We start from the raw sequence: 18453 nt of genomic DNA, 5'->3' as shown, positions 1-18453 counted from the left end.
ACAATTTTTTTGTATATAGTTTTTTTATCATATCTGAAATCTGGGACTTTTTTTTATAAACACGTTTTATTTTTTTAAAAAGCTTAAGGTCGAATGAGTTGAAATATAGCGATTGCTTTTTTGCCGTAAAATTTGTACAAATTCCCCTATATGACGTCACTGGAATTTTGTTTGGTATGTTGAGATTAACTGATAAACTTCTACGTACGTGTAATTAATCGAAAACAACAGTATCAATAATTACACTTCTAAAAGGGAGGGAGGGGGGGGGGGAGAGCCAAGACAATTTAACAATTTCTTTCAATAAATACAAAATAATTCTCCTCAGAATGTTGACGGACAATCCGGTCGTAACGAATTTCCGTAAATGGTTGTTGTTTATCTTCGACTAATGGGGATTAGCACGGCGCGGAAATGCCTCTGAGGTAAACAGAACTCGCCCCGATGATGTCTGACCTGCATTTAAGCGTTCCCATTAAAGACCACGATCATCATCGTCGAAATCGTCATCATCATCATCGTCGTCGGCATCATCATCACACTCGTTAACACCATCAACCATCGTTCGCAAAGTCACGGTTACTACACGAGTTGGCACCGGGAGGGGGTCCGAGATGGTCTCCGGTCGTGAGGAACCGGGGAGTGCAGGGCACGTGAGTCGTGGAGATGGAGCGACAATGGAATCGGCTCTCGTGTGTGAGTGCGCGGTGAGTGGGTGGGTGAGTGAGTGAGTGGGTGGGTGAGTGGGTGGGTGAGTGAGTGGGTGAGTGAGTGGGTGGGTGGCTGGTGAGTGAGTGGGTGGGTGGTGAGTGGGTGGGTGGGTGAGTGGGTAGGCGAGTGGGTGGGTGGGTGGCGAGTGGGTGGGTGGCGAGTGGGTGGGCGGTGAGTGAGTGGGCGGTGAGTGAGTGGGTGAGTGGGTGAGTGAGTGGGTGGCCAGTGGGTGGGTGGCGAGTGGGTGGGTGGGTGGGTGGCGAGTGGGTGGGTGGGTGGGTGGCGAGTGGGTGGGTGGCGAGTGGGTGGGCGGTGAGTGAGTGGGGCGTGCGGTGAGTGAGTGGGTGAGTGGGTGAGTGAGTGGGTGGGTTGATGAATGAGTGGGTGGTGAGTGGGCGGTGAGTGGGCGGTGAGTGGGTGGGTGAGTGGGTGGTGAGTGGGTGGTGAGTGGGCGGTGAGTTGGTGGGTGGGTGAGTGAGCGGGTGGTGAGTGGGTGGGTGAGTGGGTGGGTGGCGGTGAGTGGGTGGGTGAGTGGGTGGTGAGTGGGCGGTAAGTGAGTGAGTGGGTGGGTGAGTGGGTGGGTGGCGGTGAGTGGGTGGGTGAGTGGGTGGGTGGGTGGGTGTTGAGTGGGTGGGTGGTGAGTGGGCGGTGAGTGAGTTGGTGGGTGGGGGAGTGAGTGGGTGGTGAATGGGCGGTAAGTGAGTGGGTGGTGAGTGGGTGAGTGAGTGGGTGGGTGGTGAGTGGGCGGTGAGTGAGTTGGTGAGTGGGTGAGTGGGTGAGTGAGTTGGTGAGTGGGCGGTGAGTGGTGAGTGTGGAGAGCCAGCGCCCGGTGGATTGGCACACTCGTGATGAGAGATGGCGGTGATGGTGGCTTGCGAGAGAAGCCTTCATCTAGCAGTGGATTGGGCATGGCCGCTGCTGTTGATGATGATGAAACACACACACGGCAATGATATAGGGTGTCAACAAGGTATCATCCAGACGTTGAATAATTCTACTTAAGACAGCGGTTGGAACTGCGTTGTTAAAAAATTCGTAAAGCGTACATTCGTCAATAACTGTGTGGAATTTCACATTTTTATATAAAACTGACGTTTCGCGTAATGGCCTTTCTTCATTGATAGGTGACGTCATTTCCCGTGACGTCATAATTTCGAAATTATTTTAAAAAACGCATTATCATCCGTGCATCGGTCCAATTTTTTTCAGATAAATAAAAAAAAGCGGGGACCACGCTTTCAACCAACCGTAGCTCAAACTGCGTCCCAATGAGAAACACATTGACGGCGAATGACACCTTGATGGGCACCTGTGCGCAAATTCGAACAAAGCTAAGGTAGGCCTTTTGGGGACACGGTCTCGACATCACGCTTAACGCCCGGCACACCTCTCGTCTTTTCCACCGCACAACCGAGCCGAGCCAGCCCGACAGCGGCTCAGGATGGCGGCCGGCATCGTTTATATCCACCGCAGAAGCCGTGCCGCCGATGCCGCACGCGGGGAGCGAGCGAGTGGAAACGCGTGTGGGCAACTCGGCAATGCTGTGTCCGCACACGGGCGTACCGAGTAACGCGCAGCCGACGGGCTGTTAACCCCGTACCTGGCCCTGCTTGGCCCCAAGCCAGATTCAGACGTATGCTGCGCGCGTACGTACGTTGAACTTCTTTCGCGCCCTACGTACTCAACCGCGCTGATCGAACGTCTTCTTTGTCAGGCTGGCGTGGCATCGCGGTTGGGTTATGGCTCAGGTTGGCAAATGTCCAGTGGAAAAAGAAAAAAAACACCCCGCCCGAAACCGCGAGGGCCAAGCCCCGCTGGCTCGCCTCGGATGTGCCAGTGGAAAAAAGTTGGGTATCGGATATAAAATATGGGCCAGTTCCGTCGATAAATGCGCGATGCAGGCCACGAGCGTGGTTCACGGGTATTGCACTTCCTGCGTTTGGCAATATCTGCTACGAATTCTATAAGTCGCCTTGAAAAAAATGTTAACGATAGCTAAAACCTTGACTTAACTATTACGCATTATACTTTTTTGTTTGTTTATTTAATATATATAATAATAATAAATACAGCGAAGAAAGCACAGGAGAGGAATGAACAATCGTGCCAGGTTTGCTTTTATGCCACCTGGTGTCACGAGAGGTATTTGAAAGGTATGTGTGGATTAACGTGCCATGGTGGTGAGATGTTAACTACCTCGCCTGGTATACAAGAGGTCGTGGGTTCGATCCCGACCCTGACGCCTGCTGTATATGTGGAGTTTTGAATATCTCTCTCTCTCTCCCCGTGATCGCGTGGATTTTTCTCCAGGTCCCGCGGTTTTTGCCTTCCGAAATTAGACTCAACATTTCGCGTTAAAGAGTAGTTGGCTGCTATCAATTTCCGCTTGATGATAAGCCCACTTGGTCGAGATATAATTCGTGGCAGCCAGACAGCTTCTGAAATAGAGCCAAATAAAAAAACAATTCTTGCCGTGGTTTTCCCACCTGATGATGATTGCTTGTGTTGCAATCGACACGTCGTGATTTAATTTATTTTATTTTATACCCACGTGACTTTACCGAAAGAACCAAAGAGTATGGATCTCTGCCGTCACGAAAACTTCAAATCGAGATTAGAGCCAAATAACTCAATGTGGCCTTAACTGGTCAACTAAGAATTTCACTGGTCAACAAAAAAAAAAAAAACATTTTTTTTTTCTGGCCTGGACTTTTGCAGCTGTTCTAGACTAATTTCAGGGTGCTGATTCCAAAGCTGATCTCAGATTTGCTCTATCAGATGTCATTTTTATGCTATCGGCATACCCTATTTTCATTGATTTTACCCGAAATTAACTCTGTCAATTATGATTGCAAGTTGTTGCGAGTCAGTGACTGCTTCAGTGTTAAAATATGGTGCTGTATTTTTAGGATAGTGTGTTTATAATATCATTTTATGTAGATATCCACATTTATTTAATATTTTTCTTCTGCAGTTTTTATTGAAAATGCAATATTTGATATCTCAAAAACCTGATGTGATAGACAAAAACTGATGCCAGATTTAGAATCAGCACCCCAAAATTGCCCTAAAACCGTTGGAATACCTTATGCCAGCAAAAGTGTGTTGACCAGTGTAATTGTTCAGTGTTTTAATTTCGACAGGAAAAAAACGGGAGCGGTGGTGCAGCGGTTTGTACACACTGCCACCACCTGACCTGGAAAAAATAAAAAATAAACAAAGTTCACTCAAACGCAGGAACGGAGTAGTGGTTCACGTGGGGGGGACCGGTAGCCCCCCCCCCCCAACCCCAGCCACAGTGAGAGGTACCTTGGACGCGATGTGCCGGGGTGCGGAAATATCTCAACAGGTCAAAGGTGAACTGGTCACAGGTGGCAGTCGCGAGGGGGCACAGCGAGTGGTATCGAGGGCGTGGGACGTGCCGGGTGGGGGCAATGTCCCGGCTGTCACGTGACACCTGACACGCACGTGGCACGTGGCGAACGGTGAGCTGTAAACTGGATGCGGTGTGCCGGATGACCACAGTCACCCTGGGACAGATGTAATGAATGAGTCGGGGTCTACACATTGAACAGCCACCCCCCCATTTAAGGTCACGATGAGAATTTTTCTTTGCAAATCACAAAATTCTTAACCACTATTCGTAGCTCTCGGACCTAATTTTTTTTGGGGTGGGGGGGGGGGGTACCGCGGACCGAAACGTCGGACATCGTGCCGAACCTGCACGGCGCAGTCGCAACAGCAACAGCGGCGGCACAGCGGTGAATACCGACGGCGCCGTCTTGTTTGGCCGTCGTTCGGTGCCCGTCGGTGCCCGTCGGTGCCCGTCGGCGTGGCGTGTACGCTCTTCGCACACGCGAACGCACCACTCTCCCTTGCCCTCCGATGCCCCAATTCATCTCGGTCGTGAGCGTGGTGAACCTGCATCTCTCTGCCGTGATATTGTCCCGGGAATTTCCACCATTGCTGGTGGCGATGATGGCGGTGGCGGCGATGGTGACAATGATGATAGTGCTCACGATGGAGGCTGATGGTGGCGGTGGTGATGGTGGCGGCGTGGGGAGCGGTCAACACCAGTAACAATTCTCTGAGCCGGTCCTTGGCCTCTCCTAGGTCGACTCAGCCTCCAACGAGTACCTGGTGCGGTGTGTAAACATCGCCACTGGGGAGACAAAGGCGGTCGGGCGTGGTGCTGGCCACCCACCCCCTCGTGTGCCGTGCCGGCCTTCACAAGTGCTCGATAACAGCGCTTGCCCCAACAGATCTTTGTCTTGTTGTCGTGATGGTGGTAGAGATGACGTTGGCGACGATGATGGTGGTGGTGGTAGTGACAGTCCTGTGTGACAACAGTGCCAATGAGAGTGTTGGCGGCACAGATGACAGTAGCACTGTCACTGCTGATGATAGCATTGGTGAGACGGCATTGGCATCAGTCTGACCAATGACACTATTAGTGGTGGTGGTGATGATTTCGCATCCTTTATTTAACCAGGCGATATAAATACGGGCCCAATGAGACCACACTGAGCACTGCCTCTTTTTCTCGGGCGACCAGCTCACCACTGCTGATGGTAGTGTTGGTGGTGCTGATGATCAATAATACCGTTTAAACGCATTGGTGGTGGCGATTAAAATATTTAATAGTGATGATGAAGATGATGATGATATTTCGAGCAGCAATGATACAGATGTTGGTGGTAGTGGTGGTGGAAGCGATAGAGGCATTGGTGGCAGTGCTGATGACAGTGTTGGTATCAGCAGCAGACGGTTTACGATGTCGGCATTGGCGGTGCTGATGGCAGCACGAGCATCAGCAGCAACGGCGCGCGACACGTGCTGAGTTTTTGCGGTTACTGCTTTGCCCAAACCGCCCGCCACAACCACCACCACCGCCAACAGCAGCCGCCAATTGGCCACTGAGTGGCGGTGACGTCACCGCGGCGCTTGTGCCAGGCTGGGTGCGGAAGGCCTCGCCGGCGGGAGGTCACGGGACGGACGTGGGTTGACTGACTGAGATGACGACTGGCAGATGCACCGGCTGTTCTCCCCTACTGTGCCCACCACCGCTGCCGCCGCCACTCCCGCCACCAGACTCACAGGGTTTTTGTTGTTCAGCGGAATGTGACGCAAAAATAAAAAATATAAAATTAACGGGAAAAAAAATATTATTTTTTACATTTATAAAGAGTCACGTGGCATCAAGCCACAATCGGAACTATCTCTCACTAATCCCCCCCCTGCCCCCACCACCCTCCCCCCCCCTCCCCGTCCCGCTCGCCCACTGTCACCAAGCGTCCGTGTAACGGATGTCCACCTCTTGCAGGTTCGGCAGCTTGGCCTGCGGACGAGACGATGCCAGAAGGGAGACGTGGTTTAGGGGGTGGTAGCGGCGGCAGCAACAACGGCAACAGCATTGTGTAGATGTACAAAGGCAGAGCCCCCCCATATAGCCCTAACAGACTGTAGGGGCAAGTGCTGTTAGTGAGCACCTACGAAGGCCGGCACAGCACACGAAGCGGTGGCCAGCACCACGCCCGGCATCCTTCATCTCCCCAGTGGTGACGTTTAACACACCGCACCAGGGACTCGTTTTTGTGACCGAGTCGACCTAGGGGAGGCCCAGGAGCAATTCAGGTAATCGTCGCCGGTGTTGGCCTTGAGCGGGAATCGAACTGGGGTCGCGGGGTCCGTAGCGCAGTGCACCGACCGCTACCACTAACCGCTCCCCACCCCATGCTCACGTCCGTAGGTGCACACAGACAAACAAATACACACACCCCCCGTAACAGCCTTAACAGACTGTTGGGGCAAGTGCTGTTAGCGAGTAGCACCCTATGAAGGCTGGAACGGCACAGGAGGGGGTGGGGAGGCTGGCACCACGCCCGGCCGCCTTTGTCTCCCCAGTGGCGATGTTTACTACACCGCACCCAGGTACTCTGAGATTGACACACACACACACGACAGAACGGTGGGCGCGTGCGCGCTCACCTTGAGCACTTCGTAGGTGTCGGCCGAGAGCTTGGTGCTGTTCAGGTTGAGGCTGTAGAGGTTCACCAGCGCTGAGCCAGACCACGTGGCGGCGGCGACGACGACGACGAGGAGGAGGAGACACGCAACGCACTCGTCATCACCCCACGAGACACGCTCACGTGACACGCGTGTGTGTGCGTGCACGTGCGTGTGTGTGCGTGCACGTGCGTGTGTGTGCGTGCACGTGCGTGTGTGTGCGTGCACGTGCGTGTGCGTGCGTTTTACCGGTGAGCGAGAGGAGGCCGTCGTCCGTCACCGGAGTCTCACACAGGTTGAGCACCTGCAGTGAGGAGAGGTGCTCCGAGAGCTGGATCAACCCGGCGTCGCCGAACTACGCACACGCACACACCACACGCACACACCACACGCACACGCACACACCAAACCGCACACCATACACACCACACCACACCGCACCACACCGTACGCACGCACCACACGCACACACCGCACCACACGCACACACCGCACCAAGCACGCACCGCACACGCCGCACACAGACACGACACACACACACGCACGCACCACGCACAACCACGGTCCAATTTTACCACGCTTGAAAAATTACCCACAAGGTGGGGCAGGGGGTAGGGGGGTTAGAGGGGGCGGGGTGGGGGGGGGTAGAGGGGGGCGGGGTGGGGGGGGGTAGAGGGGGCGGGGTTGGGGGCCTCACCTGAGTGGACCACAGGTTGAGCTGCTTGAGTGCGGGCAGCTTGATGATGAACTTGGCACAGGCGCTGGTGACGCGCGTGAACGCCAGGCTCAGGTTCTCCAGGTTTCCAAACGAGCCCGAGCTGAGCAGCTTCGCCACGTCCGTGTCCTGGCGACGGGGGGAGATGTGGGGGGGGAGATGGAGGGAGATGGGGGGAGATGGGGGGAGATGGGGGGAGATGGAGGGAGATGGGGGGAGATGGAGGGAGATGGAGGGAGATGGTGGGAGATGGAGGGAGATGGGGGGAGATGGGGGGAGATGGGGGGAGATGGAGGGAGATGGGGGGAGATGGAGGGAGATGGGGGGAGATGGGGGGAGATGGGGGGAGATGGGGGGAGATGGGGGGAGATGGGGGGAGATGGGGGGAGATGGGGGGAGATGGGGGGAGATGGGGGGAGATGGGGGAAGATGGCGGGAGATGGGGGGAGATGGGGGGAGATGGAGGGAGATGGGGGGAGATGGGGGGAGATGGCGGGGGGAGATGAGGGGAGATGGCGGGGGGAGATGGGGGGAGATGGCGGGAGATGGGGGGAGATGGGGGGAGATGGCGGGGGGAGATGGGGGGAGATGGCGGGAGATGGGGGGAGATGGGGGGAGATGGGGGGAGATGGGGGGGGGAGATGGGGGGAGATGGGGGGAGGGAGGGAATAAAAACCACGCACACGCAGGGATTCCCCCTCAACGCTCTGCCACTCAAGCCGATGATGCTCGGAAGTTTTCGATTCGCCGCCACAACGGTGACGATGACAATAATCGTCATGCTCCTGTGAAAAAATTATCGATGCCTCAAGTTGCTCAGCCAGCTGCTGGCTGAGCAACTTTCCCCGGGGCTCCTTGACCACGTGCGAGCCCTGTGACGTCACCACCGCCCTGTGACGTCACCACCGCGTTGTGCCGTTGCCACTTTGCTGTGAAGTCACCACAGCGCTTGGTGACGTCACCACCGCCCTGTGACGTCACCACTTGCCCTGTGACGTCACCACCCCGTTGTGCCGTTGTCACTATGCAGTGAAATCACCACCGCGCTCGGTGACGTCATCACCGCCCTGTGACGTCACCACTTGCCCTGTGACGTCACCACCGCGTTGTGCCGTTGCCACTATGCAGTGAAGTCACCACCGCGCTCGGTGACGTCACCACCACCCTGTGACGTCACCACCGCGTTGTGCCGTTGCCACTATGCAGCGAAGTCACCACCGCGCTCGGTGACGTCACAACTGCCCTGTGACGTCACCACCCAGTTGTGACGTTGCCACGATGCAGTGAAGTCACCACAGCGCTCGGTGACGTCACCACTGCCCTGTGACGTCACCACCCCGTTGTGACGTTGCCACTATGCTGTGAAGTCACCTCCACGCTCGGTGACGTCACCACCGCCCTGTGACGTCACCACCGTGTTCGGTGCGGGTTATGAGGGTAACCGAGGTTAAATTCTTGTTTTTATTTTAATATTTTTTTTATTAAACATGCTTTTTAAATGTGTATATGGGTGTGAGTCTCTCTGTGTACTTGAGACACTTCACGTGGCCTCAATGTGCACATAGCCTGGCACAAGCGTCGTGGTGACATCACCGCCACTTAGTGGTGAATGGCGGTTGTTGTTGTTGTGTGTGTGAGGATGTGTGTGTGAATCTCTGTGTGTGAGTCTGTGTGTGTGTGTGTCTCTGTGTGTGTGTCTATGTGTGTGTGTCTCTCTGTGTGTGTGTCTATGTGTGTGTGTGTCTCTGTGTGTGTGAGGCTGTGTGTGTGTGTCTATGTGTGTGTGAGGCTATGTGTGTGTGAGGCTGTGTGTGTGTGTCTCTGTGTGTGTGAGGCTGTGTGTGTATGCGTCTGTGTGTGTGTGAGGCTGTGTGTGTGTATGAGTCTCTGTGTGTGTGTGTCTGTGTGTCTCTGTGTGTGTGTATGAGTCTCTGTGTGTGTATGAGTCTCTGTGTGTGTGTCTATGTGTGTGTGTGAGTTTGTGTGTGTGTCTGTGTGTGTGTGTGTGTCTGTGTGTGTGTGTGAGTTTGTGTGTGTGTGTGTCTGTGTGTGTGTGTGTGTCTGTGTGTGTGTGTGAGTTTGTGTGTGTGTGTGTGTCTGTGTGTGTGTGTGAGTCTCTGAGTTTGTGTGTGAGTCTGTGTGTGTGTGTGTGTCTGTGTGTGTGTGTGTGTCTGTGTGTGTGTGTGAGTTTGTGTGTGTGTGTGTGTCTGTGTGTGTGTGTGTCTGTGTGTGTGTGTGAGTGTGTGTGTGTGTCTGTGTGTGTGTGTGTGTCTGTGTGTGTGTGTGAGTCTGTGCGCGTGTGTGAATCTGTGTGTGTGTGTGAGTCTGCGTGTGTGCGTGAGGCTGTGTGTGTGTCTGTGTGTGTGTGTGTGTGTCTCTGAGTCTGTGGTTCCTCACCGTGGTCTTGGTGGGCAGGCTCAGTCTGATGGGGCCCCCTTTCTTCTGCTGCAGAGGTCAGGTAGCAAAGGGCAGACGGGTCAGTGGGCAGCATAGTGGCAACGTCACAACGGGGTGGTGACGTCACAACGGGGTGGTGACGTCACAGGGCGGTGGTGACGTCACCGAGCGTGGTGGTGACTTCACGCAGGCAGGGAGGTGATAGAGGGTAGATGTCTGTGTATGTCTGCGTATGTGTGTGTGTGTCTGCGGTGTGGAGCGAGAGGGTAACGGTTAGCGCGCTGCGCTACGATCCCAGCGACGAGAGTTCGATTCCCGCTCGAGGCCAACAACAGTGACGATTGTCTGAACCGGTCCTGGGCCTCTCCTAGGTCGACTCAGCCTCAAATGAGTACCTGGTGCGATGCGTAAACATCGCCACGAGGGAGACAAAGGCGGCCGGGCGTGGTGTTGGCCACCCACCCCCTCGTGTGCCGTGCCGGCCTTCATAGGTGCTGCTCGCTAACAGCACTTGCCCCAAGTCTGTTACAGTCAGTGTCACTGTGTCACTCACTGTGTCACTCACTCACTGTGTCACTCACTGTGTCACTCACTCACTGTGTCACTGTGTCACTCACTCACTGTGTCACTCACTGTGTCACTCCCTGTGTCACTGTGTGTGTCGCTGTGTTACTGTGTCACTCACTGTGTCACTGTCTGTGTTACTGTGTTGCTATGTGTGTGTCACTGTATCACCGTGTCACTGTGTGTGTCACTGTGTGTGTCACCGTGTCAGTGTGTGTCACTATGTCACTCTGTGTGTCACTGCCTGTGTCACTGTGTGTGTCACTGTGTGTGTCACTGTGTCACCGTGTCACTGTGTGTGTCACTGTGTCACTGTGTGTGTCACTTTGTGTGTCACTGTGTCACTCACTGTGTCACTGTGTCACTGTATGACTATGTCACTGTGTGTGTCACTGTGTCACTCACTGTGTGTGTCACTGTGTGTTCACCGTGTCACTGTGTGTGTCACCGTGTCACTGCGTCACTGTGTGTGTCACTGTGTGTGTCACTGTGTGTCACTGTGTCACTGTGTCACTGTGTGTGTCACTGTGTCACTGTGTGTGTCACTGTGTGTGTCACTGTGTCACCGTGTCACCGTGTCACTGTGTCACTGTGTGTGTCACTGCCTGTGTCACTGTGTCACTGTATCACTGTGCCACTGCCTGTGTCACTGTGTCACTCACTGTGTCACTGTGTCACTGTGCCACTGCCTGTGTCGCTGTGTGTGTCACTGCGTGTGCCACTGCCTGTAGGTGGTACCAGCTCTCGTAGCTCGCGCTGTCGCTCGCACAGCTCGTCGTAGACGCGCCGCCCCTCCTCCGTGCTCTGCAGCGCCGAGATGATCTGCAGCTGGGAGTCGCGAACCTCGATCACGGCGTACTCCAGCATGAGGCACAGGATCTGTGACACGCACACGCACGCACACACACACGCACGCACACACACACGCACACACACACACGCACGCACACACGCACGCACGCGCACACACGCGCGCACACGCACGCACACACGCACGCGCGCACACGCACGCACATGCGCGCACACACAAGCACGCACACGCACGCACACACAAGCACACGCACACACACATGTACAAGCAAACAGATGTACACGCACACACACGCACGCGCACGCCCGCACAAGCACGCCCGCATACACGCACACACACGCATGCAGGCACACACACGCACACACACGAACACACACGTACACGTACATGCACACACATGTACACGCACACACATGCACACACACAGCTGAGTAACTCGATACAGGATCTGTGATGTACGCACACACGTACACACACATATAGCTAAACACAGACACACAAAGACAAAGATTCCCCGTGTAGCCTTAACAGACTGGAGGGGCAAGTGCTGCTAGCGAGCACCTATGAAGGCCGGCACGGCACACGAGGGGGTGGATGGCCCTCACCACGCCCGGCCGCCTTTGTCTCCCCAGTGGCGATGTTTACACACCAAACCAGGTACTAATTTGAGGCTGAGTCGACCTAGGGGAGGCCCAGGACCGTTTCAGATGATCGTCACTGGTGTTTGCCGTGAACGGGAATCCAACTCGGGTCGCCGGGTTCGAAGCGCAGCACGCTAACCGCTATACCACTGCTCCCCATGACACACACACACACGCACCTGTGTCTCTCCACGTGTCTCTCACCGCATCTCTCTCCACGTGTCTCTCCCCATGTCTCGCTCTCCGTATCTCTCTCTCCATGTGTCTCTCTCTCTGTGTCTGTCCCTCTGTCTCTTCCCATGTCTCTCTCCGTGTGTCTCTCTCTCTCCGTGTCTCTTCCTATGTCTCTTCCCATGTCTCTCTCAGTGTCTCTGTGCATCTCTGTGCGTCTCTCTCCCTGCGTCTCTAAACGTTTCTCTCCCCGTCTCTCTCTCCACGTGTCTCTCCCCGTGTCTCTCGCCGCATCTCTCTCCACGTCTCTCCCCATGTCTCGCTCTCCGTGTCTCTCTCTCCGTGTCTCTCTCCCCGTGTCTCTCCAGGTCTCTCCCCGTGTCTCTCGCCAGGTCTCTCTCCACGTCTCCCCGTGTCTCGCTCTCCACGTCTCTCTCCCCGTGTGTCTCCACGCCTGCCCCACGCTCACCTCCACCATGGTGGAGTTCCCCCTCAGGGCGAGGAGCATGCAAGGCCCCAGCTTGTTGCTTGCGAGCGACATTAGGAAGCGCTTGGTCCGGTAGCAGGTCGCCATGAGGCTGTGAACCTGTCACCAACGCCGGTACAAAGACAAAGGTATCCCTCCCGTGTAGCCTTAACAGACTGTCGGGGCAAAGTGCCGTTCGCGAGCATTGTCTGTGAAGTGTTCCGGGCACGGCACGCAGAGAGTTGGGGGCGGGGGTCGGTGGCCAGCACCACGCACGGCACGCCTTTGCCTCCCCGGTGGCGATGTTGACGCACTCGCTTGCGGGAGAGTCTACCGACGGGGGAGGCCCAGGACCGGTTCAGATTAATCGTCGCCGGTGTTGCCGGACCAGAGATAAGCCAAGGGGACCTCGGCATCTCTTGACACCAGCGGTGCGACCTCTGCCCCCGTCTCAGATCCGAGTTCTCCGAAGGCCACGACGGGAACACGGATTTTAGCCTCGGTTGGGGGCCATCGCCCGGGTTGAACAAAAATGTAAAAAAAAAAAATCTATAAAACACCGATCGCGAGAAGAGAGGAGAGAGAGAGTTCGGATGCAAATAACCGGGAGGAGGTCACGGGTGGGGGTTGGGTGGGTGGAGGGTGGGGGTGGAGGGGGGTAGTGGGGTATAATGGGGGAGGGGGGTAAGGGGGACGATGCAGAAAATAGCCGGCAATTAGCGAGGCAACAGGTACATGCCGCCACCTTTAAGGCGACGACGAGAGGCGTGAATCGATGGCAGCGGATCTCTCTCTCTCTCTCTGTCCCTCGTGGGAATCTGCCGTTGCGAGCGCACAAACGCAGAGGGTGGGGAGCGAGTGGGGGGCCGGCTTTGCCAATGAGGTGTAAAAAAAAGAAATAGGCAAAGGCGCAGCCCCTGCTGCAATTGCCTCACCCGGGGAGGCACCCCGCTCCACTTCTAAGGAAGCGTAATTTATGTCGCGCCAGAGGTCGCAACCGGGTACCCGTACCCTACCCGATACCCGGCTACCCGTTTGCGACCCTGGTGCGGCCGGGTACGGGTAAGGGTAGACCGTGAGTCACTGGTGAGTAACTGTTTGTCACTCATTTCCCAACGTCTTGTCTCTTCTCACAATTCAAGTTCCTAGAATCAACCCACCCGCGCCTGCAACATGGCTTCATCCCAGAGGTTGCAATCAGGTACCCGATATCCGTACCCTACCCGATTCCCGGCCGGGTACGGGTAGGGTACGGGTACGGCCGGGTAAGGGTACGGGTACCCGTATGCGACCCTGGTGCGGCCGGGTACGGGTAAGGAATCAAAACCCGTTTGCGACCTCTGCGTCGTGCGTGTTGAATCTCGGATTGAAAACTCGTTTCTCTTGGGACAGCTTTCTCCCATTCCGTTTGTCGGGAGCTGCGCTGTGGGCGTGACGGAGTGTCGCGTGCTGCGGTCAGCCAGGAGGTGACTCTCGGCCACACGGATGAAGACCCCAGACACGCGGTGGGTGGGAGGTTTGCACGTCCAGGAATGGGCACCACGTTCCTTTGCAACGGAGGTGGCCAACCGTGCAAATCGGAGGTGCAGTGTTGAGTCTATGGGCAGTGTTGAGTCTATGGGGAGTGTTGAGTCTATGGGCAGTGTTGAGTCTATGGGGAGTGTTGAGTCTATGGTGCAGTGTTGAGTCTATGGTGCAGTGTTGAGACTATGAGTATCTCTCTCTCCATGTGGGCAGTGTTGAGTCAATGAGTAGTGTTGAGTATATGGGTTGTGTTGAGTCAATGGGCAGTGTTGAGTCTATGGGCAGTGTTGAGTCTATGGGCAGTGTTGAGTCAATGGGCAGTGTTGAGTCTATGGGCAGTGTTGAGTCTATGGGCAGTGTTGAGTCTATGGGCAGTGTTGAGTCAATGGGCAGTGTTGAGTCTATGGGCAGTGTTGAGTCTATGGGCAGTGTTGAGTCTATGGGCAGTGTTGAGTCTATGGGCAGTGTTGAGTCAATGGGCACTGTTGAGTCTATGGGCAGTGTTGAGTCTATGGGCAGTGTTTAGTCTATGGGCAGTGTTGAGTCTATGGGCAGTGTTGAGTCAATGGGGAGTGTTGAGTCTATGGGCAGTGTTGAGTCTATGGGTAGTGTTGAGTCTATGGGTAGTGTTGAGTCTAAGGGCAGTGTTGAGTCTATGGATTGTGTTGAGTCTATGGGTAGTGTTGAGTCTATGGGTAGTGTTGAGTCTATGGGTAGTGTTGAGTCTATGGGTAGTGTTGAGTCTATGGGTAGTGTTGAGTCTATGGGCAGTGTTGAGTCTATGGGTAGTGTTGAGTCAATGGGCAGTGTTGAGTCTATGGGTAGTGTTGAGTCTATGGGCAGTGTTGAGTCAATGGGGAGTGTTAGTCTATGGGCAGTGTTGAGTCTATGGGCAGTGTTGAGTCTATGGGTAGTGTTGAGTCTATGGGCAGTGTTGAGTCAATGGGGAGTGTTGAGTCTATGAGTATCTCTCTCCATGTGGGCAGTGTTTAGTCTATGGGCAGTGTTGAGTCTATGGGCAGTGTTGAGTCAATGGGGAGTGTTGAGTCTATGGGTTGTGTTGAGTCTATGGGCAGTGTTGAGTCTATGAGTAGTGTTGAGTCTATGGATTGTGTTGAGTCAATGGGCAGTGTTGAGTCTATGGGCAGTATTGAGTCTATGGGTAGTGTTAGTCTATGATCAGTGTTGAGTCTATGGGCAGTGTTGAGTCTATGGATTGTTCTTGGTTCTTTCGGTAAAGTCACGTAGAATGGAAACAATAAAAATAATCAAATAAAACATAATAAAATAATTCTCACGACGTTTCGGTCACAACGCAAGCAGCCGTCATCAGGTGAAGACCTGGTCATCAGGTGAAGACCAGGTCTGTCGGGGAGACAGCGTACATACCAACCGTGCTAATCTGAGGTGCGCAAGCGGGGTGGAGAATGACTGACAAACAAACTAAACAAAAAAGCCGTTAAGTTTGTTCTCCTTCGCCGCACCTCCGATATATAAAATAAATACACACAAGCGCGCATATCCCCCGCCAGGTGGTCCAGAAAAATGATTCGTAATAATTCTGAAAAATTGTCTCTTTCCATCGCGCACGTCCATCGACCGGGGGGCTCTGTCGCGTAAAGAATCAAGCGGAAATCTGCGTGTCAGCCCGTTGCACACACGGTGGCAGCCGATGGCGGGTGATGCCCGATGCACAAATGTCAAATTAAAAACACTCGCGTAGTCGTGGTGGTGGTGGTGGTGATTGCACGACTGTGGTCATCCAGAACACAGACCGTAGTGCAACGTGGTAACGACGCAGTAATGCCCCGGTCCGCAAACACGAAGGAGTTGATGGCGATACGCCACTACCCCGCTGACCGACGCGGTTATCTGCTGGCCTGACCACCTGAATGTGAAATTGACGCTGTTTCTCTGCGTCTACATCATTAGCCGTACGCAAGAAGAAGAAGTCGGTTGTAGGACACGTGTAGCGTACCACTGGGGAGTTCAAGAGAAGAAGGAGGAGGAGGAGGGGGAGGGGGGTGCGGGAGCTGCCGGGTTAATTATTTTTCTAATTAAAATAATTCACCTGGGCAACCCCTCGAGACGCGACGCCTCGTTTGCGACGGACGCCGTGCACAGCGTGAAGGGAGCGTCGCGCGCGGTGGCGGAGGCACAACAACAACAACGACAACGACAACAACAACAACAACGACAACAACGACAAAACTGACAGTTGGCTCACCATCGTGGCAAACAGCTCGCCGTCGTCATCGCAAGCCACCCCTCCCGGGCTGAAGAGTTGGAACCACCCGTCCTTGCTGGCTCTGACCCCCAGGAGGCACGAGTGCACCTGTGCATTCAGAGGTGGGGTGGGGGGGGGGCATTAGAGTCAAATAGATGCTTCCACACATCTTCACGATCATTGTCGTCAGCATCGTCATCATCATCATTCATGTACGCATGTTGAAATTTTTTCGCACCGTACGTAGCCAACCGTGATAATCGGAGGTGCAGGGAAGGACAACATCATCACCATCAGCTTCACCATCATCATCACCATCATCATCACCATCATCATCACCATCATCATCACCATCATCACCATCATCATCATCACCATCATCACCATCATCATCACCATCATCATCACCAACATCACCAACATCACCACCATCATCACCACCATAACCACCACCATAACCACCACCATCATCATCACCAACATCACCATCATCATCACCATCATCATCACCATCATCACCATCATCATCACCATCATCACCATCATCACACCACCTCCAAAATTATGATCACTGTCAGCGTCATCACCATCGCCATCGTGACCAGTATTACCATCAGCATCATAATGACTGTCACCATCAATATTATCATCATTCACCATAATCGCCACCATCGTGATGATCAGCATCACCGTAATCATCCACGTCATCAAAATTATACTCTCATATCATCATCAATATGATCATCGTCATAATATCACCATTATCATTATTACAATTGTGATTATAATCATCAATACGCTCGTGCTGTCATCAATATCAATACGATCATCGTCATCATCGTCGTCGTCACAATCGACATCGCCGATACGTTCGTGACCACGCCATCATCATCATCAACATCTTCACTCTCATCGTCGTGACTGTCACCACACCACGTGAACGTCGACCCTGATTGCGCCGAGTGCTGCCACTGAACCAGACCAAGAATATTTATTCGTACTCGAGGAATCCGATGAGCTAGGAAGTCTATTCTTAGGTTTTTTCGGTAAAGTCATGTAGGTAAAAAATAAAAATTTATAAAGTAAAATAAAAATAAAATAAAAATCACGACTTTTCGGAGGCAACACAAGCTTCCGTCTTCAGGTGGAACTGTTACAGCACGATAGCTGTATCTTACTTGATAGCTGTATCTTACTTGATACAGCTATCGTGCTGTGACGGTTCCACCTGAAGACGGAAGCTTGTGTTGCCTCCGAAACGTCGTGATTTTTATTTTATTTTAATTTTACTTTTATTTTTTTACCTACGTGACTTTACCGGAAAAAACCTAAGAATATGAATCCTTGCAGTCACGAAAGCTTCAAATCTAGAATTAGCTAGGAAGCTCTTTATTTTTTCACAGACTGTCCGGTTTGGGGGGGTCACGGGGTCAGAACGTTACGGCAACTCACCTCCCTCCGGGGATCGTTGGCGAACTTCTGAATCACGAACTTCATCTCCCTTCAGCGACGCAGGAAGAGAGAAAGACAGCGACAAGGATTGCCCCACGCATACAGCAAGTCCCGTTCGCAGGCCAGCGGTTAAGGCCTGCATAGCGCAGGCGGCGAGTGGGTGGCTGATTGTTTACCCACAGCACCGGATAAGTATCACCGTAATAAAATGTACTATTTTATACGCAGCTCTTGTTTGTGCAAGAACGACCTGGCCACAAACGATAGCTCAACGAAGTGGGCTTGTCGCGTGGAAATATGTGGCAGCCAAACATTCTGAGCGCGTGATGCCGATTCCACATGTGGAGGAAAAACCCAGAGAACCCGGAAAAAAATCCACGCGAACATGGAGAGAGAGACATGCAAACTCCAAATACACAGCAGGCGTCACGATCGGGATTGAATCCACGACCTCCTGCACACCAGGTGATGGAGTTAATATCACCTATCCACCGTGATGATGATGAGAGAGCGAGAGACACCGCATACTCCAAATATACAGCAGCAGGCATCAGGGTCGGGATTGAACCCACGACCTCCTGTATACCAGGCGAGGTAGTTAACATCTCCGAGCCACCGTGATGATGATGAGAGAGCGAGAGACACCAGCAAACTCCAAATACACAGCAGGCGTCAGGGTCGGGATTCAATCCAGGACCTCTTGTGTACCAGGCAATGTAGTTAACATCTCCTAGCCACCGTGATGATAATGAGAGCGAGAGACACCTC

At 53.7% G+C, this 18453-nt stretch overlaps 1 protein-coding gene across 1 annotated transcript in view; it reads right to left on the bottom strand.

Moving 5' to 3' along the window:
• Positions 1-1291: 1291 nt before the first annotated feature.
• The window catches only part of CMIP (c-Maf inducing protein), a 99338-nt gene continuing 82176 nt past the window's right edge, over positions 1292-18453 (bottom strand). The window contains 9 exon segments of the mRNA XM_061572100.1: positions 1292-6049; positions 6700-6770; positions 6967-7072; positions 7415-7561; positions 9830-9877; positions 11132-11272; positions 12486-12602; positions 16234-16341; positions 17686-17734. Of these exon segments, the coding sequence (XP_061428084.1) occupies positions 5996-6049; positions 6700-6770; positions 6967-7072; positions 7415-7561; positions 9830-9877; positions 11132-11272; positions 12486-12602; positions 16234-16341; positions 17686-17734 (841 nt within the window). The 3' untranslated portion in view covers positions 1292-5995.

The sequence above is a fragment of the Lethenteron reissneri genome, chromosome 49, assembly GCF_015708825.2.
Source record: "Lethenteron reissneri isolate LAM-NWPU_2019-01 chromosome 49, ASM1570882v1, whole genome shotgun sequence".
Lineage (NCBI taxonomy): Eukaryota > Metazoa > Chordata > Hyperoartia > Petromyzontiformes > Petromyzontidae > Lethenteron > Lethenteron reissneri.
This window is presented reverse-complemented; position numbering and strand designations above follow the sequence as displayed.